Below are 27,717 nucleotides of genomic sequence, written 5' to 3' on the forward strand. Positions count from 1 at the left end.
GCAGGAATTTAATCACTGAGCTGTTGAGACTTCTGTTTGAGAGATGGCCCCTGCTGTATCAGTGCAAACAGTGGGTGTCTGCAGACAACGCAAAATAAGGGAATGCAGGTGTTCCTCCATCTGCAGAGATGTGATTCCAACCAAGGCTGGTCCAGCAAAGCAGGCAGCCCTCACCTAGGGCAGGCATTTGCTGAACAAATATTATTTATAAGACTGTATTTACACTACAGTTAGCCAGTTTAGAAGTAACAGTAAAAAAAAAAAAAAAAAAAATTTAAAAATCCTGCAGCTTCGAACGTGGCAAAGGTGTCTTTTCTTTACACAAGCACCTACAATGCTGCCTCCCCAAGTCTCCCAGCAGTTTCACAGAGGTTTTGTCACATGCACTATTGTACCCAAGTACTTACACAACAGCAGCAAAGCAATACAATCAGGAAGGACTGCAGAACTCCAGCCATTCCCACCATCCAAGTCAGCCGAAGGAAGAGAATAACCCCGAAGATATTCTGCATGCATGGCAAATACACCCCCATCAGGGTGCCCATGCTGGGTGACTGGAAAAAAAAATAGTTGATATTCATTAACTGAAATTATTCAAAGCAGAGGTAACCAAAAAGGCCTTGAAGTTCATTATTTTTGATGGGTAGAAACCTGGGAAACCCAAGGTAGAGACACTCAACTACGGTGCTAGACTTCCATAAAACACGACATCAACTCCAAGATCATGAATTTCTGAACAAAATGTTGACCCTGTCACATACTGAACTGAATAATCTCAGTATTTAACACTGACTAGTAATAACCAGAGATATTTGGTTTTTTGGTTTTTTGTAGACCCATAGAATTTTCAGTATGAAACACGTCAAGTGCTGCAGATCCCAAGACAGATCCTTACCCTACTGCCCAGAGTTCACAAATTAGTTTCAAGGAAAACATACTTTTGTCATGTTACAACTAGAAAAGATTTGGAAGCAAGCTGGACACATGAATAATGTATTTTCTTCCATTTTCTATATTTCATATAAAACTAATGGTTCTACCTGTCCTTAAGTTCAATTTCAGCATCAGACTCCAAATTATTTTTGTCAGTGACTGAGAAAACACAAGTTACACGACTTCACAGGAACTGCACGTGATTGGTCTTCAACATAGCATCCTGCAGAATAATCATCCAAAATAATGGCAACAAAATGCCACTGGCAAGGGCTTTATTCCAAGGAATATAAAACTGTTTGTTGCATTGGTACACCTGGCACCAGCAGCATTTCAGTCTCAAATCTCTGTGGTTTCCTGCCAAGACATTTCATTGCTTCTGCTTTTTACAGTTTCCTTTGCACTTAAAATTATACTGAATTTTAAAACACACGGGGAATAGAGAGTCACTTCTGAAAGACTCATCCCTTCTCATACTCCCTTCTATAAATAAACATGAATTCCAAAACACATTAGATAGACAGCATTTAAAGACGCCCTTGAACAATCATTCAAATGAGAAGGATATTAAAGGGAGTTGACAAAACTTGTTCAAATTTGACTCCACACAGCAGTAACTAGATGCAAAAATAAATAGCACCTTTACAGACAAATGAAGTCATGAACCCAAAGCACTAGTATGCAAGACAAGCAATAAAATGTGTGCCAAAAACTTCACATAAGGTAATTCAAGAGTGTATTTCATTACACAAATCAAAACCCTTAAAGAATCACATGTTTATAAGATCACCAGGTCAAAACAAGCAAGGAATTTAGTGCTTCAACTTGCAATTGCATGTTACAATCCAGAATTTCCTCATCTGCACTAGAAACCTGCCCTGCCAGACATGAACAAAACTGTGCCCAAGAACATGATCTGAACTGTTCTTTGCTAGAAGTGCCAGGAGCTGCTGGCACTGAATTTTTTGAAGTCAGCTTTGAATTCCTTGACTAAAGCTGAAACAGATCAACCAGACTTTTCTCATACACACCACAGCTCAGGTGAACCTCCTGAAGGAAGGTGGATGACAGAATCATGTAATGAGGGCTTGCAGTGGAGTTACCCTAACAGACCTGCAAGCACGGGCCAGAGCTGCTCCTCAGCTGTTCCAGTGCAACAGTACCAAAAAAATAAATTCACTAAACCATCATTTTATAAAAATTATCATCCAAATTATCTAACCTGATCAGCTTTGCCAGGACTATGTATGAGTACAAAATGAATTGCTGTCTGATAGTAACAGAAATTATACTTGTTACATAAATGTCCCGATCAGGGCAAGGTAAGGATTTTTCTACTGAGTTATTACAGTGCTATAATTGAGAAGGATCTTTCATGGAGTATGATTTACAGTGTACTTGTTTCCTCAAGGAAGGGAAATTGTAGATACTTTTGATTCCAACACTTTCACCTGATTCACTTTGTCTTTAACTCCATAAACTCAGACAGACTAAATAGATATTGCCCAGCACAGGGGCTTCCTGTTGTCACATTTATGCATACTTTGCCTCTCAGGGACACATTCCACATAATTTTATCATCATCTATCTGACTATTCATCCATCAGTCCCTCCCTCAAAACATCTCTGAGCCCATCAAATGAATTTATCAGACATGGAGTTAAAGAGTTTGTCAAAACTGGTATCTGAAGCCCATCCTGCTGCTCCCACACAGGAGAAGTAAATGGACCATGGTTATTGTGTTTTCTACATGACAGTCCTCCACACACTATGAAAGCAGGTGAGATTTCAGCCTGCCCTTTACACCTGCTTCCTTTGCATAAGAATCCACTTTATCTCAGTTCTATCCTATCTTCTGCCCCATGTGGTCCCTGCAGCATTGCTCCACTGCTCCATTATCTTCTCCCCCACCCTCCTAAATGACCTCTTAAAGCCTATCAAGTTACAAACTCACTTCGACCACAGAGGAAGAGAAATTGTGCATTAGCTGTACACTTGTGAGACCACTGTGGAGCAGAACAGCCTAAAAAATGCCTAGGTGTCTGCCCAAGCAAGTATTACTAAGTGTGTCTCAGGCATAAGAGTTTAGTCTAGATTATTTTACCCTGTGGAAAAAAAAATTACTCATGAGAAAGAACGATTTACAAATACTACTTGAACCAGCTTGTTCACAGAAATATTTAACACCAGTAATCTGCAGTGATTTGATCCTTTTTTTCACCACTAAGTGATACTAAACCAGTGCTGAAGTTTCAACAGAACATGACCTTAAACAAGGGTATTATTATGTTCAGCCTCAACAGCAACCACATGAAAAAATATAACACCTCATGCTGCATAAAAGAAATAAAAGAAACATTTTGAACACCATTTTATAACAACCAAGAAGGGACAGAAAACTCTGGAAAACAGTCTCAATTTCAGTGATGTAGATCATGTTTCTGTTCACTCTCATCAGCTGCAGACACATAATTTATGTAAATATTGATCTGAGTCTGAAGGACAGTGTTTCCATTGTGCCAGTGTGATGGGTTATTAAAGCACTTGGCTGCAGGGCTGAGGGACATTGATCAGCAATGACAGCTCTCACAGCTGCTGTGCAGCATGAGGACAGGCAGCAGCACAGAAATTAACTGCCTTGTTAAAGATACACGAATCAAACCTGCTTATCTAATTCTTTCCATCATGAGAAGGGGATATTTCTACAGCACTGTGACTGTTAAGTGCTTTATTGCAAGACTGTTTTAGAAAAGAAAAAGCAAGCTAATTTCCACCATATTACACTGGAGTTGTGTCAATTTTACCTGATGTGTACCCTAAGAGGGAATGCTACTACCAAAAGTATTTAGTGGGGTTGCTGAAACAAGATATGATGTTCATATCAAGGTGTCTTGCACTGAAATGAAATTAATTTGAAAGGATGAGATTTGGCAGGCAGGGCTGTGCTACGTCCCAAAAGGTCCTCCCTGAGAGACCTGTCTTACCTGCTCAGAGAATTACAGTAACTTACTGAAAGGATTGCTTTCCTCAGATCATTTTTAAATACCAGATCTAGAGCCTGCTCATCTGCCTTGCTCCAGCTCTTGCCTATGAGATGCCAATTCCAGCCAGGCCACTCTTTGTCACATCAGCTGAGCACACCCAGTGCAGCACTCACCCACAGGAGGGTTAACAATGATTTATCCACTTAAAACAGACCTGCTGGTGCTGGAATGGACTGCCAGACTTCTGTTCTCATGCTCAAATGGGAAAGATAAGGTAACAGCAGCACAGTGATTTATACTTCAAAGATGACTAAAAAGAAGCATGTAGAAGAATCCTGTTTGCACTGTTTCTGAACACCCTCAATCCATACCCTTGTCCAGTTACTGCTTTTAAATTTCATGGGTTTAATGGTTATAATTATTGGCCAGGGATTTCAGTCATCTTATATTCTGCATGATGTTTAAAATTTTATATTGCTCATGGCAAGAGAGGGAGAAGAAATTCAAGCTGCAGTTATGATATTGCAGCTGATGTAATTTATCCCAGAGACAGACATGCAGACAAAGGTTCGCCTAAGGAAACTGCAGTGTTTACACAGAAAACACTGAGATATTAATACAGCATGATACTGTCACTTTTGGAAAGGTCACCAAACCCATCCTACAAAAAACATCTGAGAAGTCTGTGAACACACATTTTTGGGACATGGGAAAGCGGAATTCAGGAAAACACAGTTATTAAACCTGAATTCCACTTTGCCATAGAAGCAAAGCTTTAATAAAGATAATAGTTCTTTTTAATGGCAGTAAATAGCTTGAAAATATGCAAGCATGAATCATACCAAATGTAGAAATATTAACACCATACCATGCATGGTACTCTACAAGGGATTGAAAACAAGTTCTCTGTGAACAACTGTATACTACAGTCCCTTGCCAAATTCTCCCAATTATTTTTCCATCAAGGAAGCAAGGGACTAGCTTCTAGATTGCTCTGCATCTTACTCTGGTATTCTGGTCAGGCAATTAATAAGGAAATAAAACAGCAAAAGTGATCAGAACTTCCTCAAAATCACAACAGCTGTATCTATTGTATCCTCCACCATTCTGCTTTTGTCAGGGAAATAATCAATCTGCTTCTGACAGCAAGAGGATGAAAATTATTTTAGATTATGCAATAATACCATATTAGCAGCTGATGCATGACATTACTCCCACCAAAAGCATGCTAAAACAAATGACGCTGACATTCCTTATTAGTACTATGAAGGTAAAAACTTTGGACAAGACTCAAGTATAATGGCAAAAGAAAATCATAATTAAAATGTTTAAATTACTTTTTAAATGTCAGCTTATAGGACCAGAATGCAACTACTTTACCCAGGTGACCTTAGCTCAGTCCTGTCATGATGTAAAATTAACCACAATATTGCAGCACTTTTAGTAGATGTGCTCTCAAATAAAATTGAATTTTAAGCTTCAGATTGACAAAACAATTTTCTTATCCCCAGTGTAAAACTGCAGAGTAAGGAACTGGAATATAAGCAAGGGCATTCAGCACGAGGTAACATGCATGCTCCTTGAAAGCACTATTGGTTTGCAACATTATCACTGCCATCTCTTTCTGAAATGGCTCAAGCTTTGTAGGGCAGTGCTTGAAAACCTACAGAATTCAAGTGCTATCTTAGCTTTTTTGAAAACCTTTCTTTTGACAGAACTTGTAAGCAAAGTGACAGGCCTGCAAGCCATAAAATGCAAGCACACCACTTGCAGGTGCAGCAGTCACCAAAGCACCTGCGGCTCTGCCAGAGGAGGGAGAACAGTTAAACACTGCCCTCCTGATAGAAATCAACTCCAACAATCCAGCCTCACCTGCTACAGTCATTCCAGGGCCAAGCACCTAAATGCAGATGCTTTGGGGCAGAATTCAGTTGCCTAAGTGCCTGAGACCAGAATACCTCCTGAGCTGCCCCAGGGTGTCCAATCTGACCTCCACCCTCCACTCCAGATGTGTGCTGTCTCCTGCAAACCCCGTGTCACTACCTACCAGCCTTGTAGAGATGTGTCAGATACCACTGGGCAGCTAAAACAGCACTAGGAAAAAGCTGGGGCGTTGTTTAGTTTTTATTTGTAGCCCACTAAAAGCCCTCTAATCTAAACTCACATCAAACATAAGGAATTGCACTGCAGTGCACAGTTTTCCCATCTGCCCCAATTCTCTGGTAACAGCTGGCTCCCTACAGCTCCTCTGTCCTTTCTTTACAACATTGTCATGGCTCCTGAGAGAGGTTAAACACAAGCAGAAGGGAAGCCAGTTCCCCAAAAATCACACATGGTATCATCCCATTCATCAGTTTTGGCTGTGGAGAGAATCCTGACTTACTTTTGATACTTTCTTCTTTGATCCATCAGTATTTTCTGCTTCTTCATGTTCCTTGACACCTTGAGTAAGATTTGTGTAGTTGACCAACTTGCCAAGCAGAGATGACACTTTTGGTCGTATATCAAGTTCTTCCTGTGGAAGAAGACAACAAGTCAGCTTCTGCAGTTCACAGCATTTCTGAAGAGTGGCTGGGATCGCATCTTCCTGGGCATGCCTGAGACTACCAGGGAACACACCAGAAAAATCATCCAGGAAATGACAGAGTATTACACTGTACCTGAACCACTAGTGAGAGGTTTTAATTTCCTGAAAGGAGGGCAACTCTGATAGGAAAAGGCCAAAATGTCTACACCATGTGAATCATTCTCCTTAGGTGTTGAAAAGAATGAAGCAATGAAGAAGTCTGAGAACTGTGAGAAAATGAATGTGTACCGTGCATGTATCTCTAATGTCAATTTACATCAACAGGTATACTTTTTAAAAGGTCAAGCTGCCAAACAAATCAGAGATTTAGTGATTAAACTCTACTTATTGTAGACATGTATGCACTCTGATGATTTTATTACATTTTCCAAACTATGCTATCTAATTCATGTGGATCTCGACAAAATTTCCAAAAGCCACACGTATGGAGGGCCTCCCACCTTTATACTCATCCCATCCAATTTCTGTTTGGGGGCAGGAGGGGATGAAAAAAGCCCCAGAACAAAATCATTCCCTTTCCCATTGAAATTAAAGTCTTACATGTCTGGTAGCACAGTAAGGAATTGCATGGTAAACAGAAACAACTTTCCACACAGGAAATAAAAGCCAATTGAGAAAGATTTCACTGTCTGCAGCTTTATCATATCTTTAGGTATCACCTTTGACAGGTGGGATCAGTAGCATTATGTGTTTTGTACATGATGCAGAAACTGAGCCCAAATGGGGTCATCCCTAAAAGGATGACATGAGCCAAGCACCCCTTTTCTTATTCCTTCCTGTGATCTGACCTGCAGTTGACATGTTTAAAAACCTGATTACAATTCCTTCCAGAAAGGGGCTGAGACAACATGTACCTCCTGTTCAGAGAGCAGCATGGCCTTTGGGATCCTGATGGATCCAACCTCTACTTAGTCCCAGGGAAGAGCCTGCACACCTGGTGTGGTGTTGTGATTATAGAAAAGGCCTCCAGCAGCAGTGTCTGCCCCTCCTTCATTCCAGATGTTTACAGTTTATATGGAGTTATAACTCTGCCTCACAGAGCCAGCTGTCACCACACAGGATCTCTCTGCCTACTGACAACAGATGGGCACCCACAAAAAGGCATGTGGGGGAGAAAGATGTGCTCAATTCCTCCCATCATGGAAGATCACAAATCACATTGGAAGTATAAAAAATAGCTAGAAATTACCTCAAACAAGGCCAGATTTCTGTCATAGTAATCACCTCCCTTGCTAGCTTCTGAACTGTTCAGGAAAGGGCTGTTTTCTTTATGGTTGCCATGACCTGTGAAGAAAAAAAGAAGCAAGTTTTGATAAGCAGAGAATGAGACTGCAACCTTGAAAAATCCACAGGGAATAAACTCCTTTGGTTAATTGAGTATGTTTCTTTTTAGTTTCTCAAGTCATACAATGTTAACAATATCAAAGGTATTATTCTCAAGGTAGAGTTACTTCTATTTCTACTCCTCTGCTTCATTAAAATAGAATAAAAGTCATCTCAAAGTAAAATTTATGAGCAGGGTCACAGCTCCAATGCTAAATGTGCCTTTACTCTCTAGTGCTCACTTCAGTAACCATTGCACTTAGAAATGACTGCTAATGATAACAGCAACCTTTGAGCTGTGTGTCCAACCCAGTCAGATACATTAAGACTGAACACTTCAAAACTAGATTCTATAATGACAATACAAAACAGCCCCCAAAGCACCTTTTGAGTTCTTAAATGCTGTTTGTTATTCACTATGCCCACTAATCCCAGACATTCAACATCCTTACTGTGTTTTCAACATTTAAGCTGCATTCTTCAGGCTCCTCTTGTACTCCTATATTAAAACCTAACATCATATACATCAAAACTAGAGCATTCCCATATGCAATGAACAATGTTTAAAAAAAAAAAAAGAGCATGGAAGATGAGTAGAGCTTTCTGCAGCAAGCAGTAACAAAAAAAAAAAACAAGGGCACTATAGTTTAAAACAACCTCTGAGGGGGAAAAAATTAAATTGATTTCCATCTTCAAAAGAAGTTCTTGGACCTATGTACCTATGTCTCCAATTACCCTCTGCTCAACAAACAAAAATTCTTCTTTTTTGCCGGTACTTCTTCCCTCCCTGCTCTCCCAGCCAATACAAATGAATTATTTCCAAGAGCATCTCCTTAAGAAAGGATTAATCCAAGGAATACCTTTTTCTATTTACAAAAGATGTACCCACTATAGAAAGTGAAAGAAAAAGAGATTATTACCTCAAATGAAAATACTACAGGTTAAAATATTGCACACTGAATACACCAAAAGGAAGAGATTAACCAGCTGGAATTTTGGATACATCTTTTCAATGATTACAGTAATCAATTCAACAAGGCTACACTAAATTATTGTAATATAACTCAAGTGAAATTCTCTCTGCATTTTGAAATTTGAACCAACTTACAAAATTAACAGGCAAAAACAAGAGTCCTCCTCTACATATAGTGATCAGCACAAACCACACTTTTACAAAAGTAATTGTTATAAGCCAAAAAATTATGAGAACATTCAGTCCTACTCTTACTGAGGGAAAGGCATGCATGGAAAGCAGCACAATTTTCTGAAAATTGCTGACAGGTGCTTTGAACAAAACTGTTGGAAAAACAATATTGACAAAGAACAGAGGGATTTTTAAGCTTCTGTAAGGAAATACTTAGCTGACCAAGAATATATGAAAAGAGCAGCCTATTGTGTTTATGTGCTTAGTGCCTTTCTCACAGCTGACAACTAACCCCAAAATGTTAATGAGCAGCTGCCTCGAACAAGGGGGCTCAGCTTCTTTGCTGACCCCACCTACACATAAGAGATGCTCACTTTGCTACAATTGTAGAATTTTTTACACTACTAGAAAAACATCAGTAAGCTTAGCAACACAGCATCAAAATCAAACAGTTATCAGCTTTAGCAAAGGTTAAAATCTGCAAAAACTGCTTTACTTGCTGTATTTGTTATGCCTATACTGGAATATACCAGATCAATTTTGCTGCAGTGTGTGCTGCAGTCCCCCCATCCTGTTGTGGTTAAAGTACATTTACAATTTTTGCTGAGGAAATGGAGTTATATGCCATACACCTTTCACTCATTAAATTGGACACAAATGATGGTGCAAATTATGACATCAACAGAAATACTGTCTGCTTGATTCTTCAAGTCTCTGGTCTCTGCAGTATCTTCTCCATTACACTTATCAAACACAGCAAGGTCATGAGCAACTTTGGTTTGTTTCATCAATTCCTATATACCCTAATAGGAAATCCTATATACTGGCTCTGGTGACAGAATGTTTGAAATATCATCCTGGTTTTTTGGGGGGTTTTTTTAATCACCGAGTGATTTTTAAAGCAATTCTTTGCTGCCTTAGCTTTCCTTCTTCCAGTGGAAACCCTACCTTATCACTGTCTCAAGTCAGCATAATGGGTGTTCTTTTACTTAAAACACTTGGAGAAACTCTCAACCATTTTATGTACAAAATCCCACTGTTGCCAAGATACATTCATACATTCAATCTCAGCTTTTTAAACAAGATTATAATTCTTTTGCTCTTTCAAAATGCCCTTGTTACCATAATCCACATAACCTCTGCTTAGTTAACCAAGATTACTTCATACCATCTCCTTGAACCTGAGAAAGACCATGACTTAAAATGAATCATCAGCTTGATTGTTATTATTTTTAGATGCATCTTCATTTTACCACCAGTGAATTTTTCACAACTGGTCTATTCAGAAGACCTCTCTCCCTCTCTCTCTAAAAGCTTCCATCTTCTCTCTCATTCTCCACTTATATGCTCAATGCTCATTCAGACCCTTCTCATTAGAGTGCCTTTCCAAATTTGACCCCTTGGCATGCTGGCTTTATACACCATCCTGCACACAGGAAGCCCAAACTCAATAGAAAATTCAGCAGAACTAGTGACTGGAAATATAGTATTGATTTTGCAATTGCTAGGGCACGTTTTCTTCTCGATGGTTCAGATGATAGAGAAGCACAACTGGCTTTTTACCACATTCACAACACTAGCTCCATTGTCCTAAAATAACATACTACAAATAAATTACTGCAGACAATGCAAAAATAAAAGTGAACTTTCCTGCTGATCTAATGAAGTGCCACTTTAAAGTCCTCTCAAACACCGCACACTTTCCACAGGAAGTGAAGGAGTGTAAGTTTATATGCAAGCTCTTTACAATGACATCCTAGTGCCACATCACCAATAAGCAGAACTGGAGCTGCAGAGGTGTGTGCTAATTCAAGAGTACTACATTGCTAACTAAAATACAGATAAATGACAGCCAAAAAGCACCTTCACCATAGCTGTATGTTCAATGCAATCTCTTTTTCATAGACATGTTCTAAATCAAAGCATTCCTCTCACTTTCTCTCTTCTCATATAGTGTTTCCATTTCAGGAGTAATACCTCCAGCAAATGACCATTTCCTCAACAACAATCACAACTGTACTTTGACAAAACACACCAGGCTGCAGCATAGTGCAGAAACCACACTGCAAGAAAAAAATTTGTCCAGTGTATTCTCTCTGCCAGCAAGCAAGAGCAGCAGCTTCAAAGAGACTTACTTGCATGGGAAGGGCGCGTTATCTCCATCAGTTTGGGAAGGGAGCGGATGTGACCTCGGAAAGCCACTCTGGGGAATTCTTGCCCCAGCTTCACCCGAGGACAGTTTACATCCTGAAGCACGAAGTCTCCTGGGCGAGCACCATCCTGTGACATGCGCACAGTTTTCCACATCCTTAGTTATCAAGTCTTTGGTCCTGGCCAGTAGCTATGTGGTGTTAGTTTTCATCATGCAAGATAGATTTGCAAGGAACATTTCTCAAAGAGGGAGCTAAATACTCTGCAACAGAGAATAATTTATTTGCCTTAGTCCCTAATTAATCTGAAATTTTGAGGTATTCAGGCTGTATTCCAAGTAGGCTAATGTTTCCTCTTCACTTCTTTCATTGCTTCTCAGTCTTCATTATCTTTTGATAATTAAGGCATTTCTTTCTGAATGCTACCAGTTCTCTTCCAAACCAGATAATTCTATTGCAACCACCACTTCAACTATACAGTTTATCTATAGCATAGATAACATGTCCAGCATAGTTCCCTAAACATTCTACTCCCCTACTCAGATACGGGCACAGGTCCAGAGAAAAAGTTCCTCATCCTGTGGATCACCTGAGTTCCTTAAAACATCAGAGCTGATCCATGGAACAAAACCTAGAACACTCAAGTGTGCATGTTCCCACACATGCAAACACACAAGCTCAGGAAACAAAACAAAAGCAATAAATGGATGTTCAAACTTTTGCGTCACAGCCAAGAAAAAACACTCTGGCTAAACTGTAGCAGATATTCTACTGACTAGTTTTACTTTGTTCTTCTCCAAAAGGTTAATGTTGTCTTTACTTAAAAAAAAAGAAATATTAAGAACACAGAGGACACTATTCATGTTACTGCTTTCCTTCTGGAAGAGGATTAGGCCAGACAGACACAGTTTCATTGCTTGAGCATGCTGAATGCAAGCCTTTTGTGCAAGCCACTGTGTGTTCTCAAGTCACTGAGGGATGAAATCCAGAATTTAGAGAAAATTACAAACAAAAGACATATATGAAAGTAACTAAAAGACAGATTAGTGAGGATAAAGGAAAGCTGAATAATTAGGCACAGTGATACATACTTTACACAGTATTGTAAAGAAAAGACCAAGAAGCTTCACAATGATAAGGCCTACTCTGCCAGACTAAAATAATCATTGAGAAGGTGGCAAGAACAGTTGCATGACTTGACCTGTCAGGGTTTTATTTGTTTTACTGCCAGTTTCCAAACTCCCTTATAAAAAAACACCACTCCCCTACTTCATCACATTCAGATGCAGAATCCTCCCTGCCTCAAGTACCAAGTCTTGAGTGAGGGACTAAATTTCTTCAGATAATTTCAGTGTGAATCAGAGTTCAAGTCAGAGCTGGAACTGAAATGCTAAGCTTGACCAAGAAACACATTGGTTTATTTACTCCATTATAACCAACAAACAGCAGGTATTTCCTAGAAATCCAGCTCAAAGGACAGCCCAACACTCCTGACCTCATTGTAATTTAATTTCTGGAGCAATGCAAGAGTTGGTATCTCACTTTTAATTGTACTATGCATGTACAGGCTCCTTTGTGTCCACCACAGTAACAAACACTGTGATGAAATAGCCTGTCTAGCAGCTAACACCACGTTTTGCTATTACTCAGAAACTATTTCACAAGTATTACTGGCTACAAAACCTGTGATAGTTAAAGGCACAAACTGAGCCATTTTCATGAACAGGGAACACTACCTGATCTGACCTTTTTTTTTAATTACGAAACAAAATATTCATACTTATAATATTTAATCTAGCAGTAACACAGGAATCTGAGATTAGAAATCAGAGTTGATACCCAAGTAGTTGCTGTGGGTTTCCCTTAATAAGAGCAATCTAACAGCAGGCTGTTTTAGCCAACTAATCACACAGGCTCACTTCCCACTCAGAAGGAGGTGGCTCAATTAGCTGACCCCTGGAGTGCCTCTCCTGTGCATGCATCTTGACACGCTGCAAATTACCTCTAAAGAGAGCTTAACCTAAATAAAACCCTGATGTATAGGTATTTTGAGACAGGCAAAAGGCATCCCACTTTGGAAAGCAAGTCAGTTCTGTGTGATTTATTTCTGTTTTCTCAGATTTTCATGCGTCAGTATGTCCTGCAGATTTCTACACAAGTGGTAATTAAGACACAATTTACTTTGATTTTTGACCACAAAATCAAAATAGGTTTGGCTACACTTAACTGTTCTCACAAGACCTAGAAGCAAATGAATACACCCAAGGTAAGTATTTACTGGAGGGGGAAAAAAAAATGGAGAAACAATGGGATTGCTCCAAACAGAAATTATTGCATAATCAGGTTTTATTAGTCATATTATTTTGAGGGCATTTGTTCACAGCCTCATGAATAAAGTTTTAATATAAAAATCTGTCCATGTCCATTTTGATCACACTTTGAGGGTTTGGTTTGTTTTTGACAGTTCTTGAGACACCATTTCCCAGATGTCAATAAGGATCATGCTCACACTGCTCCTCCCAAAGGCTGTGTGATGTTCAGAGAGTTCTGCTCATCACTCACAGGCCACCAAGACCTGCAGGTCTGAGTATTGCTGAGAAACAAAAACCTCAACAATCTTCCTGGACTTTGCCAGCAGACCAAGAACCCTGGTATCTCCACATTTCAGCAGCCAAGCACTCAAGAGTACTGCTGAAGTAAACCAAGAGGTTGTCATTTCAGGATAACCTAAGAAACATGCAGACAACAATTTGATTTCAAAAACATTCCAAGTCTGCTTCTATTCATGTAGCTCCTCACATGAGGCAGGACTAAACAAAACTCATTCATTCTCAGACTGCAATGGAACATTTCTTTTGGCTCATTTGTGAATTATATGAAATAATTCAATGTACAATTATGCTTTTGCAGATATCACTACCTTGACAGTTCATTAACAGAAATCAGACATTGCTTCTTTTCTTAAATTACTCGCTTTCAACAATTTAGCAAAAATCCTAATCCAATATTGGCAGCAGTTGAAAGTTACCTTTATAACTTTAATCAATAATAAAAAAAAGACAGCCTATCAGAAATACTTGTTTCTCCATGGACAACACACAATTAGCCAGAAACACAAAGAATTTCTAATTCTGGTTACAAACTCATTTATGGCAGCAGAACAGGCAGCTGAGATCACAGGATCCAATAGTGAGGAATACTTATTTTCCCTTTAGCTAAAGTAGTCAGTATTACCCAAAGCACCTCTTTTCAGGAAAAAACAGAAATTCATGATTTAACTTTCATATTTTTAAAAAGTGAAAACAATAATTTCTTTATTTTCTAGTAGGAAAAGGACTAAAGTAGCAAAGTGAAATTCCAAGTTCAGAAACAAAACATTTCTCAAAGTGTTTTGAAAACTCCACTAAGTTCTTGTTTTGAGGCTGGGCTGGTTTAGGCTTGGGGGTGTTTTAATAGGATTCTTGTATTTACACCAGAAATAGGAGAAAAATGAAATTACCACTATTGCATCTAGTTAGACAAAACTCTTTCCCACTACAAACCAGGCATTGCTAATGAAATAACTAACTGCAATCTGTTAATGCCAGTTCACACCAGAACCTGGGCTACCAGGTCTTTCTCACTGAAGGTGGCAGAAAGCACAAGCTGTAAAATCCCAGTATTTTATGAAAATAAAGGCCACAGTCACACTAGATAAGAAGCCACACAACAATGAGGCTCATGAGAGGAAAGCACAGCAGAATGAAAGGACAGATCTTTCCCTGGAGAGCTTTGAGATCCTCTGTACTTGAAACACAGGCTCAAACAATCAGTTTCACTGAGCGCTCACATGTCTGCTCCAGACACACATTTCCATCAGAAACTACAGCTTAAACACCCAACTGCTGACATTCATGCTCATTTGAATTGTGTATGTTTTCATTTACTATTATAACATTATTATGCTATGTAATAGCATCATGTGCTTCACTGTTAAGTGACAGTGTCAATATAGTTTTGAGTTTACTGGATTTTACCCAACTAGTAAAGCTGTGATTCTAAAGACTTATTACATACTACATTGCAGTACACATTTATCATCAGTGATGGCACCTATAAAAGTGACACAAAGAATAATTGTACCCAAAAAAACAAAATAAAAAGCTGTATTATTGAGAATTTTTCATCTGAACTAATTCAGAGCTCAAAAGATGGCAATTGCTTGTGCTCTGCTTGAAAGGAACAGCCAAAATCTTCCCAGACAACAATCTATGCAACAGTCTGGAGCAGAGTACAAAATTAAGTATACAATTAAGCACAGATCTTGGATTTATCCCTAAATAAACATGTGTGAATACTTCTACTGTATTTTACAAAACTAGATTAGAAACAGCCTTAACCATCAAGTTGTCTGACCTTATACAAATCGAAGGATTTAACAATTTAATAACCCTGTGTTTCAGAAAGCATTATGACTATTTTTCAGTTAAGATACACTGATAGTTTCAGAACACTTACAATTCTTTTTAGGTGCTAATATCAACATAAAATACTTACCCTTCAGCAACAGTTCTTTGACATTTTCAGTAACTTGGTTTACCATTATTCTTCCTCCAGTTCTTAGCACATGCTTTAGTAAATGCTTCCTCTGTGAAGTCCTGAGGATTGGACAGCTATAATAATATTGTATTTCCAAAAGAACTGTTTCTACCTGCTCTGACAAATGCTGGCTGCAATGCTGAATTGGACTGATCTCTTCCAAGAAGCAAGAGTTCCTCACAGAAAGTTAAGCTGACACTGATATAATCCTGGCATAATAATCCTTTCAATAGTGAGAAAATATACAAATATCAGGATCTTAGAGAAAATACTACTTGTGAAATCCAAGCCCAGGTGCATTTAAGAGGCACACTGCAGTTTGCACACTTGCTCAGAAAAGTGTGCCACAGATCTGCTGCTGGCTGAGTGTGGACTCAGGGTTTTAAACCTGCTAGTGCCACTAAAAGTGTAGCTCTGTGACGTAGGCCCTGCAGGCATTTCAGCTTGCAAGTGAAAACAGTCATCTGTTTCTTTCCATCTTCAATACATTAGAAGAGGATGACCCATTAATGGATGAACGATATGTGAGATAACCAAAAAAACTAGCAACAGCAGATGAAATGGGAGATTTACATAAGATAAACATGAAATACTAACTTAATGATTCTAAGCACTTCATAATTACTAGAGCCCCCACCATTCAGCCCACTCACAAGGAGGTTCTCTGGATATCAGCACACACCTCACTAAGACTTATCTATCTACATGATGAGGCAGGTGAAGTCACCAGGAATACCTGGGCAATTAAAGATACCAAGTCACTTTTGAGAAATTTGATTTAACAACTCACATCACTTGGGAGCTTTCATAATATAACCTGTCACTGCCAGATGAAGAAAAAAAAAACAAAACACTATAAAAACAACCTCTATTTCACTGTAATCCACTTCAGAGGTTCTTTCATGTGGAACAATTCCAAAACCATTTTTCATGATTATCCTCCCCAAAACTCCATCCCTTCACATGCATGAGGGCACCTCAGATACGGCACACCTTCTATCAAAAAAATATAGAGAGCAACCTTCTGGTATTTCTCAGGGAAAACCTCTTATCTTGCTATAAAATGTTCTTACTTTCTCTGAAAGACTGCAACATACATCTATGAGACTGGTATGCAGATTCCATGCAATATTCAATTAAAATTCACCTTTCTTTCTGATACCAAATACAGAAAATTCTTTTCAGCCCCATCCAGGTTCAGCTGACCATGGCTTCATAGCACAAAAGAGAGAACAACAAAAAAAAAAAAAAGACCAAAAAACACACACCACCGTTCTGGACATACCTGTTCCCTCCTCCAGCTCAACACAGGCCAAAGAAACAATTGTACAGGCACAAACCTTGGAGTGAGAGAAAGCAGATGGGAACAGTGACCACTAAATGCTAGTATTGCCACCACCTCAAAAAACTTCCTACAAGGAACAAGTGGAAAGAAGTAAGTTAAGAGCCAGGATGTTAAATATGCTCCAGACATGCAGAAAATGACAGAAGAAAGGAGATTTAATTACTCTGAACATTTCAATGTATGTACATTCTGTGCACTGCACAATGTGTAGTAACACAATGTGCATTTACAGACATCAATCTGCTATCCATCCATGGAAGACAGCAGAAAGACATTGGTAACCACTTACAAGCTGATTGTGAAACCCTGAATGTCATTAGTTTTCAGTCAGTTAACTCATACAGAAAGTGCTGAACATCAGATATTTCTTATATTAGAGAAGTACCGTATTCCATGTGGAAACAAAGCACATGAGAGATTTTTTTTTTAAGCCAAGGAAAAAGGAAAGGGGGAGGGTGTTTCAAGGAGGAGAGCAAAAAAAAGTTACGCAAATCCAAGGATGACCTTTCAATGTGAAGTGCTACAAACAGCCAAAACTCACTCTAACTCTGATCATAATACTTAGAGAAATTACAAGTCAGCATGATACTTCTCCTAGTAAAGGGAGTCACTCCTTCCCACTGAACAACTCAGAGGGTGGAGAGAGCTCTGACATTGCACATGATAAAGAGAAAACCACTGTTCTTCTAAAATACAAATATTTTGACCCACATTTACAAAGAGCCCACAAGTCTCCCAAAACAGCAGAACACATTTCCCACAGTACAACACAGCACAGACCAAGACGAAGTCAGATATCTGGAGAAGCCACAGAGGCTTTTACCATAATTTTACAGAAAGTTCATCTGTTTGCAAGAGCATCAGAGCAAAGTAGGAATAACACAAGAGCTTAGAGAAACTCTTCAAAGAGCAATCGGCAACGTTAGATCACTTTTCTGCTTCACCAGTCAGGACTTAGGCAGCTGGAACACAATCTAAGTCAGAAAACTCCCCAAGATGTATAATAGTGAGTTTGCTCCTGCTAAATAGATGCTTCTACCAAAAAGTCTACAATACAGTGTCTTAACAGGGCAAAGGCAAAATACTGCAATTAAATAATTCTCTCTGTGTTACCTTGAGCTACAGCTTTAAAACTGCATGTGTGCTAAAAGGCAACTTAACACAAGGCAGATAATCACCCCACTGTCTGCTTACACAGAATTGGGATTTACCAAACATGGCTTAACCATACCTCCTTTCATGACTGGCTACCATGAGGCAGAAATTAACCCCTACATCATCACCACATTTCCTGGAACACAAACACATCAAGAGTGAGTGGTTTGTGTTGGCCTAGACAAAAAAAAAGACAAGATAAAAGTTCATGCAGGAGCTGAAGCAAGGGTTGGCTTGTAATGCTCTCAAAACAGCCATGTCCCAGCACAGGGTGCAGAACACAAACAGGAATAAAGAGAAATGAAGGGATGCTGTTGAGGGGATGGGAGTGGTCAAGTGGTACTACTGCCAAACACTTCACATTGTGAAATCACAGGCTGAACAGTTAAAACCTTAGCAGAACAAAGCCAAAAAAATACATGAGCTGAAGGTTCTAAAATCAGATCTGCAAAACAATTAACAAACGTCTACCTTTGTGTCAGCCCTGGACACAAATATACACTACAGCAAGTAGTAGAAAAAGTAAGATCAATTATACTATTTAGAAGAGGATCAGCAAGACAAAGCTTCTAAATACAAAGGTAGAAAGCAGAGGAGAAACAGTAATGTGCTGTCCTCCATCAGAGACAGCAGCAGCTATGCCACACTCTCGAATTGCTCCTAGTCCTGACTCAGATCTGACCTCCTACATGGAAATCCAGAAGTGGACTTTGCACACAGTGCTCAGGGCTATTCAGCTTGCAAACAGAGACAGGGTCATAAAACAAAGTAGCATTACTATAGATAATTTTATGGAAAACAACTATACTCCAGGGCATAAAAACTGTGTTTAACTGCAGCAATCAGCAATGTAAAGTATGCAAGAGCAAGTCTCAACAAGTTTGCCCTTCTTAACTCAGCAAATGAGCAGCTTCTAATGGCACACCATAAAAATCCTCTTTTCCCTTTGACATGGAAGTGAAAGTCAGAAGGTTGTATGGTCTGCTTCATGATAAGAGGGTAAGTGCAGTGATTGAATGATGATCTAAATCCCTTAGATAAACAGAAGAAATTGATGGCTACTGGTAGGAGATGAAACTGAAGGCTGGTAATTAGAATGCAGGGGAAAAAATCCCACGTAGTCTTGTTGAGGCATAATTACCTATGCATAGCACAGTGTGCCTCTGCCCTACACACAGCTCTGCATCACCGCCCCTCTGCCAGGAGCTGTCACACAATCCCAGCCTCCAACAGCAGCTCACAGCTCTGATTCTCGTTTTCACAGCAATCGATGGATTGCAGCCTCATGACACTACAGCCCATGTGCCAGTCAATGCAAGAGCTTCTAGGACAATGCAGGTCACTTGGGTGGAGAGAAAGGGGCAAATTAATCATTCTGCATTCAAGAGGGTGGACCCGCTGGCCAAACCCTGAATGTGAATACCTGTGGTAAAAATGCTGGCATGCCATGCCTTCCACAAAGGAGCTTCCTGGAGCAGCACTGTGACCATCAGTACAGAGGAGGGATGATGGCCACCCCTCCACCAGTCCCAGCCACCTCCCTCAGGCCCTGCCCAGCCCTGCCTGGCACTGGCCTCTCATCTTCTGCTCAGCAAAATGTCATTTCATTTTTATTTCCAATAAGTCTAAAGCTGCGTCCAGTCAGCAGAGCGTAACTGCCAAGTTATCAAACTTCCCCATTCATCCGCAAGCTAATTGAGTAAAAGCTTTTTTGGGGCAATTAGCACTTTATTCTGCATGTCAAATTCCATCTCTCTGTCCTACAGAGCACAAAGAAGATCCAGAGATGATTAAGAAAGAACTGCACCTGGTACCTTTGACAGCAACAAAAATTTGACAAAGTGTGTTCCCAGAACTGTTCTGACCTGTACCTCTGCTGTTCAGACATGATTTAAGACTGGTGGAAAGCCAACAACCTTCTTTTCCAAGCCATACCTAGAACCCACCACAAAATTTAAAGCCGTATTAAAAGCCTGCTAGGAAAAAAAAATGCACTCCATTCCCTCCAGGAACTTCTTTCTACAGTTCAAAATGACAATTTGAAACTTGTGAAACACTGTTTCACAAGCCATAGGGAACAAACAGGCAGAAAACAGGCTACAAAATAACCTCCACACACAGTTTTATATATACATAGATATATATATGCAGTTACAGTATACAAAATGTTGTCATATTGAAATTCCAGAGAGGTTTACCCTACATGCACTGTAAGGGCTGTATTTTTGAGTAGACCTTTTAAATTTAAAGACAGTCATACTAAATGTCACGTATTACAGTCTGTGAAAAGACTAATATTTTTTGTGTATGTATTTTGTTATTTTGCTTGCTTAAAACAAAGATATTGTTCACTTGGCAACTGCTACAGCAGCCACTGTGAAAGATGCTCAGTCCTCCATGCATGACAAAATCCAAGTATGCTGAAAGACATCATCCAAACCAGCTCAACTGAAAGAACAAGAACAGTACTACTCATTGCTAAGGGATCACTTGGCAGCATTTAAACAGTTGCCTATTGAAAACTAATAATTAAGAAAGAGGTTTCACTAAATCAAACGAAAAATAAAAAAACCTGAAACTTTATTATCTGAGAATAAAATTCACCTTAGTGAATTTAAGTGATGCAAAATTTCCAATTCAGGGATTATTGAAGACAAAGGAAACACCCCTAAAATGTAATTCAAATAGGCTTTAAACCACGTCTTAAAATGGTGCATTTTTTTTTTCTCTGTAATGCAGGTCACAAAACAGTGTATTTAAAGAGCAACCTTGAACCAACAAGTTGAAGACCTTTGGACCTTTGGATCAAAGAAATCTTGCTCCATGTATCAGTGCTAATAGCAATTTTTCTATAATTTAAAGCAGCCTGCACATTATTTGTTGCATCACAATCGAAACCAGATGTCAATCCTTAACTTGGTCTTGGAAGGTGAAACTGCCAAATGCAGCTTTCCTCTCCCTGTGGCACTGGGATCCCCCTGTATCCCCCAGCCTGTTACTTGCACTTCTAAACAAGGCAGTGATCACTAACTCTCATCTCTCTCAAGGTGGTTGTTCCAACCTCAGCCAATGGCATTTATCAGGTTTGGCTACATTCCCTAGTCAATGAGACTGCAAACTACCTCAGTCTTCATTCTACACAGAACCTTAGAGCAAAAAACCAAAATTAAATTTTACATTGAAAAGCACACAAAAACTTATGCTTTAATTTTTTGCAGCAGATGTCACTATTTCCTTGAGGAAGTGAAACACTGAAGAAATTTGTAAGGGGAAATTGAATAACACACACAGATCAATTTTATACATGGAAGAGAGATATAATACAAATACAAGACAACCAAAAATGTACTTGAAGTTCTTTAGAGAAGTTTGGCAATTGTATAGGAGACATCATTTCAGCATTATTAAAATACTCCCAAACTTAGACTCAACTCAGGTTTGGAATGGCAGCTTAACTAGCAAAGGCAGAGAGAATTAGGTAGAAAACCCATGTCTTTTCATGTACAACTGCTTAGTCTTCTAATGCAGGTGTTCTCCAAAACACCAAAATTCTGCAGTTGCAAAAGACCAACAGAGAGTTCTCTGGGTTCTTTCAACAATCTCCTCTTAGTTTTTTGCACCATGCAGACCCATGGGTACAGGAGCTGCTTTCACATCACTCAGACCTATCACAAAGATTCTTCCCAGAGCTTTTTCAAATAACTGAAATACCAGAGAACCCACAAAAAGGCCCATGTTTTTCTATATTTAGATAAGTCTCCTGTTCACCAGCAGCTGGCACCACGATCCCCTTGGTACTGGACAGCTGCAGCCTCCCCAGCTCGGTCCTAATCACTGCAAAAATTAGAAAAAGTATGAGACATGCTTAGCAAAAGTAGCAGTTTATGCAGCAACAAGAATTTTTTTGTTTTCTTAGACAAGCATTTTAACAAATTAAACCTTACTACACTACAAGTCAATAAAATAGAGGTATTAACCATGGGCTCCAGGAAAATGAGCTCCTCAGAAAAATTCCTTTGATTACAGGGTATGAAGAAATATACACCACCTCCTTCACCCTCCTAGCTATTATAAACACCTAATTATGTCACAAAGCACATTTCCACTCTCATTTTTCACATGCCAAACTCTTATCTTTCCTTATCTGAAGCAAGAGTCCACTCCTCTATGCACCTGTATTTCTGAGAAAAGCATTCTGGAATTTACCACTGCAATCATTGCTGTGCTAATTGCTGTTTGCTCAAACAGAAAGAAAAAGAATTGGGAAAAAAAAAAAAAAAAAAAAGAAAAAAGGAAAGAAAAGGAAAAAAGCCCTAACAACAAAAAACCTTCCTTCTGAAGGACTTCTGAAGTATGGACTTCTGAAGTATGACCCTGCTGCTAAGACCCCTTTTAGGATCTGCACTGAAAACCATAACTATTGCTGTGGATCCCACATGTACCCTTTCTAAAAAGAAATAAATATTGATATATTTAGCATTGTCAGGACACCTTTAATATCTCCAAATTTACACATCATACTTTTCAGAGAGGGGAAACCAGATGCCAGCAGAACAGAAAGAAAAAAAACAAAACCTTCCCATCAAAATGCCACTACACTGAAAAAGATGCAGTCTCCATTCCATTTTCAGTAAGAGAACAGTTAACAAATCACCAGAAAAGACAAGACAGTTAACTGACATCAGTTTTGCTATTCTCAGGTTACTTTCTTTTCTCTGAAACAATTCAGAGGTTCTGCCTCAACCCCACCCTAGGCTGCCTCCTCTATGACCTCTTTCTGCAGCTTTTAGGCAACACAAAAAACACTGAAGACACTTGTGCTACAGAGGTTATGCAAAAATATTCCACTATGACCACCCTAACAGTGCCATTTAGCCACACTGCTGCCAGTGAAAGTTCTTAAGACAACTTAAATGTTATCTGGACATGTTTCTGTTGTCCTATTTAGCCCTACTGTCTAATTTATTACATGACTAATTTAATCTTATCTCCGAACTTGGCCAAAACACCTACATGTAAGAATTAAGCACTTTGAAGAAGAGTTTTTGAATGATTTATGTGTCCCCATTGGAAGTATCTTCAGACACACTTTATGTGATCTTAGTTACAAGTCTTGCAAAAGACTGCAAATCTTTACCAGCAACTTACCACACATTAAAGCAGTGAACCAGGAAGTTTAAAGTAAAAGCATGCTGCTATCACAGCAGAACTTTACCCACATTTTCCAAAGCAGCTCAATGCAAATGAGCAGCACAATCTGCTGCTGCACAAGAGCACTGAACACACTGACACAGAATGTGAGCTCGAGGTAAAGGTCTGGTTAGAGAAGTCAGGGCTTGGAGGAAGCCATGTGATAACTGAAACATAAGCAGAGCAATTCCTTGGCAAAACCAAGGGTGGCAGCTGACCAAAGCTTGTTAGTGACACCAAGCTGATTAGTGTCTCATTTCCACACAAAAGTCAAGGGAAGATAAATAACTTCCCACAAGACACATGACATTTCCACACTTTGGTTAACTGGGTGCACCATGACTGTGGAGCTGAGATTTCTATTAAAGCAAAGTATATTTGGTTTTTTAAACACTCTTCAGACCCCACTGTCCCTCTTTTTGCCCTGTGTACCCAACCTAATATGCTGGCTTTATTTCAAAGACAGAGGGGATGCCAAATTCACATTTCTCATCCCTGATGATCCATAAAGAAGGGCTCACGTGTTTATCATAGGATCACAGGATAATTCTTTGTACTTCTTTTTCTAAATGAAAGATGTCAAAGTCTATTACAAGCAGTGGCAGTCAGTGGAACCTACTTAGAAATAAAAGGCTGATTTTCTTCATAAGCAAGCACTGGAACGATCTGACAAGGCTAAATTATTGCACTGACTAATGTCTCCTTATGGAAATGGTTGACAAGAAATTCTGTTGCAGAACAGTTTCACATCTGCAGATGTGAAACCCTATCCTAAAAAAAGCAAAATTCAAGAGGAAAAAAAAACCTTCAAAACCAGAGATATGACAAATGAAGGCACCAGTAAAAAAGATCAAACTAAAAAATAATCCATCAGAATCATAAGCAACAGCCTAAGGTATTGTGCAAGGAGTACTGCACAACACAGCCACTGCCCTGCAGGCTGTTACAGAGCAGCTGTGAACAGTTACAGCACCATGGCCACTCTGGAAGGGCCATGTCCCTACTGAGTCACCTCAACCAACCCAATCTAACTGAGCAATCCAAACAAGTCTTGAAATCAGGTTCTAGATAGCAAGTTGACCAAATAAAATCTTCCCAGCAGAAGGTTCACCAGAACAACTGCAACCAGTTTCTCACTCTGCCTGTGGTGGAGCTACTTGATGGCACGGAAAGTCTGGAGCATGGGCACTGCTCAGGCAGCTCTGTGTGCATCCACATGTCAGTATCAACTGTGTGCACTTTGGTAAGGCCACAACTTACAACTTGAACTCTGCACTCAAGTCAGTTTATCTTATCTCCAATCAGGGGCATCCCCAACACCAACAAATCCCTCCATGAGCCCTGTAATCAGCTGCCACAGAAGGCTCTGCAGGGTCACCCTCTTGCCTCCAGTCTGCAGGCTCCAGCCAGTGCTGAACAGCTCTGAGATATTCTGCCTTCAACAGGAGCTTCCACCTCTGCTGTGTCAAATCATCAACGCCCCGCTGTGTGAGCAGCCAGAGTAACTGCACAGGATGTAGAAACCAGCACCAAAACCAAAAGGAGTAACACAAGATTGAGTTCAGATTCCCCTCTACAGAGCTACAAACTGAAGAAACCTAGGGAAAAACAGAAAAGTCTAGTGGGGGAAGAACATACTTGTCAGGACAGGTAGGCAAGACACATCTTCATACACACACCCCGAGGATATGAAACAATACTTAATTACTGTGAAAGTAAATTAAAAAATGGAAGGCAGTTAGAGTTCAAACAAAAACAGAACTAGCTACCATATATTAGTAGAAAAATTACTAGATATTAATCAGCTTTAAAACAGAGAGACTCAGCTAACTTCCAGCAGCGTGGTTGGGCACTGCAGTTGGGACAGCAGCGCATTAGAGGCCACAGCCTGCCAGTGACTGATGGACTGTGACAGGAGCCAGGTGGCTATCCTGAAGTGTGTTGGTTGCACACATCCTATAGGCAGCCTCCTACCCAAATAAGAAGTGGTTTGAGCTGGCCTTCCTTTATCCACCATGGCAGCAGCTTCCACAAGCCACACTTACCAACCCGTGGCCAAAGCCAGCTACTGGAAAAAGCATTCCACAGGGTGTCCACCTCGACCTGCCAAGACAGGTAAAAAACACCCGCTACATTCATACACACAGGGACTGTAAGGTAAGTAGCCTGAGAGTAAAACAGTCCTATTTTACAAAACAAATTAAAAGCCCTACACAGCCTTTAGGGCTAGTGCCTCAAACTGTCTGTGGTAATAGAAAGCTTGGGAAAAGCACCTCCCTTTCATCATCTTAAAACACCCACACCAGGCATGGAAAGAACGGGCATTAGGGCTACATAAGCAACTTGGTACTCTAAATCTAAAATTTCTTTGAAAATGATACAAAGAAGCAAAGAAACTCTCAATGCACACATACTGGAGATTGAAAAGCATATTGTCAGAGAAATTAGCAAGTTAACAAGGCAGGAACTGAACTTTGTTCTTATGACAGTTGAGTATCACTTGGCAAAATAACCCTGCTGCCTTCCTTAAGCACAGGCCTGAGCAGTTACTGTACATTCAGTAATATTTGCAGTCTGAGAAGTTCAACTGCACGGGCAAGGAAGATCAGGTCAGGTGTTTACTGCTTTTTCTTTTGTTGCCTAGAGTCACTCATGATTCACCGAGAGTAAGTCAGATTCACCAGATGAACCCATGGGAAGATCCTCTTCCTAAAGGTTACAGAAAGCTAAACGTAACCAAGGCAGGAAAGAAAAAAAAAAAAAAGGAACAGATTGCACAAAGACCTAAAACAACCTTGTAGCAGGACTACACTATTGCCCAAATCTAAGTGTCCTTCACGTTCCCACTAGAAACACTCACTGTATTTAAAGTGATTTATATCTAAAAGTCACAGCAAAACACCAAGAAAGGCTGAGCACTGGTATCAGCTGCCTAGTTAAAGAGTGTACTTCTCACCACCCAAAATCCCCTCCTACTTACGTGATCTTCTTCAGTAATTGGAATAAATTAACCCCTAAGAAAAAGCAGCTCTGCCTGGCAGGAGCAGCAGAGAGAGCCACACAGCACAAAGCACTTGCTGTAGCATTCAAGGGCCCGGCTTGCGGAAGAGATCTTGCTGGGGAGCCGCGGTTTTTAAGATGATATAAACAAGTAAAGCAGACACCGTTTAATTCGGCTAATTTAACTGAATCCTCTATCACCCGTTTATTTTGGCAGTGGAGCGCTGAAAACATCTCCACGTACTCTTATCACGTCTGGAGAAGGCAGTTTGTGGGAGCACCGATAAGAGCTGTACCCCGGGCCAGCCCCGCTCCCCGCCGCACCCCCGCTATCACCAAGCGGCCGGGGGGGCGGAGGGAGCCCCGGGCTGGCTCCCGTGCGCTCCGGGGAACCCCGCGTCCAGGGCATCCCCGGCCGCGCCGGGCGGGCTGCGCTGCCACCGCCCGGCCCGGCGGGCTGACACCGGCGGCAGCGCTGCCCCGGCCGTGGCAACGCCGGAGCCGCCGCCGCCCGGCGCATCCGGGGGGCTCCTCCCCCGGGCGCCGCAGCCCGAGCAGCCCGGCAGCCACGGCCAGCGCCCCCGCCTTTGTCTGTGCCGCAGCCGGCGGCAGCGGGCGGGGAGCCGCGCTCGCCCGAGCGCCCGGAGCGTGGGCACCGCCGCCCCCCGCCCCGGCCGTGCCCGCTCACCGTCGGAGCTGACGGTGTCGTAGGAGTCGCCGGGGGCGGGCGCCGCGGCCGGCTCCCGGTAGTCCACCCAGCTGAGCCCTTCTACGCTGTCGTACTCGGCGCGGGGCTTGTCCTCCACCGGCACCACGGTGAAGTGCGGCATGGCTGGCGGGGCGGAGAGGGCTCCCCGCGGCACCGCGGCGAGGCAGGCGGGACGCGGCGCGGAGCCGGCGGCGCATTCCTGCCCCGTGCGGTCACTTCCTCTCAGGAAACCGCGCTCCTCAACTCCACCCATCCCAGCGCCAGCGCCGGGGCGGCGCGGATCCCGCCGCCCCCGGGGCCGCCGGGCGAGCACCGGGCGCGGGGGCGGGGGTCGCTCCGCCGGGCGGCCGCGCTCGGCAGCGGGGGCGCGGAGGAGGGGCCGGAGGCGGCGAGGCCAGCGGGGGGAAGGGGGAGCCTTCCTCCCGCATTCATCGTGACAGGAGCCGGGCCCGGGGGCGGCGGGAGCGGGGCGGGGCGGGGCGAGTGCTCCCCGCCCGCCGCCCTCCCTTGCGGGCGCTGCCGGGGTGCCTCGGGGGGGAAATTTCCCCTCCGCCGGGGCCCGGGCTTCCTCCCCCGCTGCCGCCGCCATTTGCTAGGCGGGAGCGATGCGCGGAGAGCG

The 27,717-nt window shown here is 41.3% G+C and overlaps 1 protein-coding gene and 1 long non-coding RNA gene across 3 annotated transcripts in view; both read right to left on the reverse strand.

The window, feature by feature from the left end:
- Nucleotides 1-27,366, reverse strand: part of SLC12A4 (solute carrier family 12 member 4) — a 45,860-nt gene extending 18,494 nt beyond the window's left edge. Inside the window, exons 1-4 of one of the 2 annotated variants that reach the window (XM_021555053.3) lie at nt 27,078-27,366; nt 7,694-7,788; nt 6,301-6,432; nt 408-554 (exon numbers count right to left, since the gene is read on the reverse strand). In XM_021555053.3, the coding sequence (XP_021410728.2) occupies nt 408-554; nt 6,301-6,432; nt 7,694-7,788; nt 27,078-27,351 (648 nt within the window). In that variant the 5' untranslated portion in view covers nt 27,352-27,366. Of the gene's footprint in view, nt 1-407; nt 555-6,300; nt 6,433-7,693; nt 7,789-11,106; nt 11,374-27,077 lie in introns of those variants that run through there. The other variant, XM_077786334.1, reaches the window with a different exon arrangement.
- On the reverse strand, nt 15,746-18,332 carry LOC110484432 (uncharacterized). The gene is made up of 3 exons (XR_002467756.2): nt 18,276-18,332; nt 16,985-17,039; nt 15,746-15,758 (listed from the first exon to the last, which is right to left on the reverse strand). It is a non-coding gene; the product is annotated as an uncharacterized LOC110484432 (long non-coding RNA).
- Nucleotides 27,367-27,717: the final 351 nt, after the last annotated feature.

The sequence above is a fragment of the Lonchura striata genome, chromosome 13 (assembly GCF_046129695.1).
Source record: "Lonchura striata isolate bLonStr1 chromosome 13, bLonStr1.mat, whole genome shotgun sequence".
In the NCBI taxonomy this organism is placed as follows: domain Eukaryota; kingdom Metazoa; phylum Chordata; class Aves; order Passeriformes; family Estrildidae; genus Lonchura; species Lonchura striata.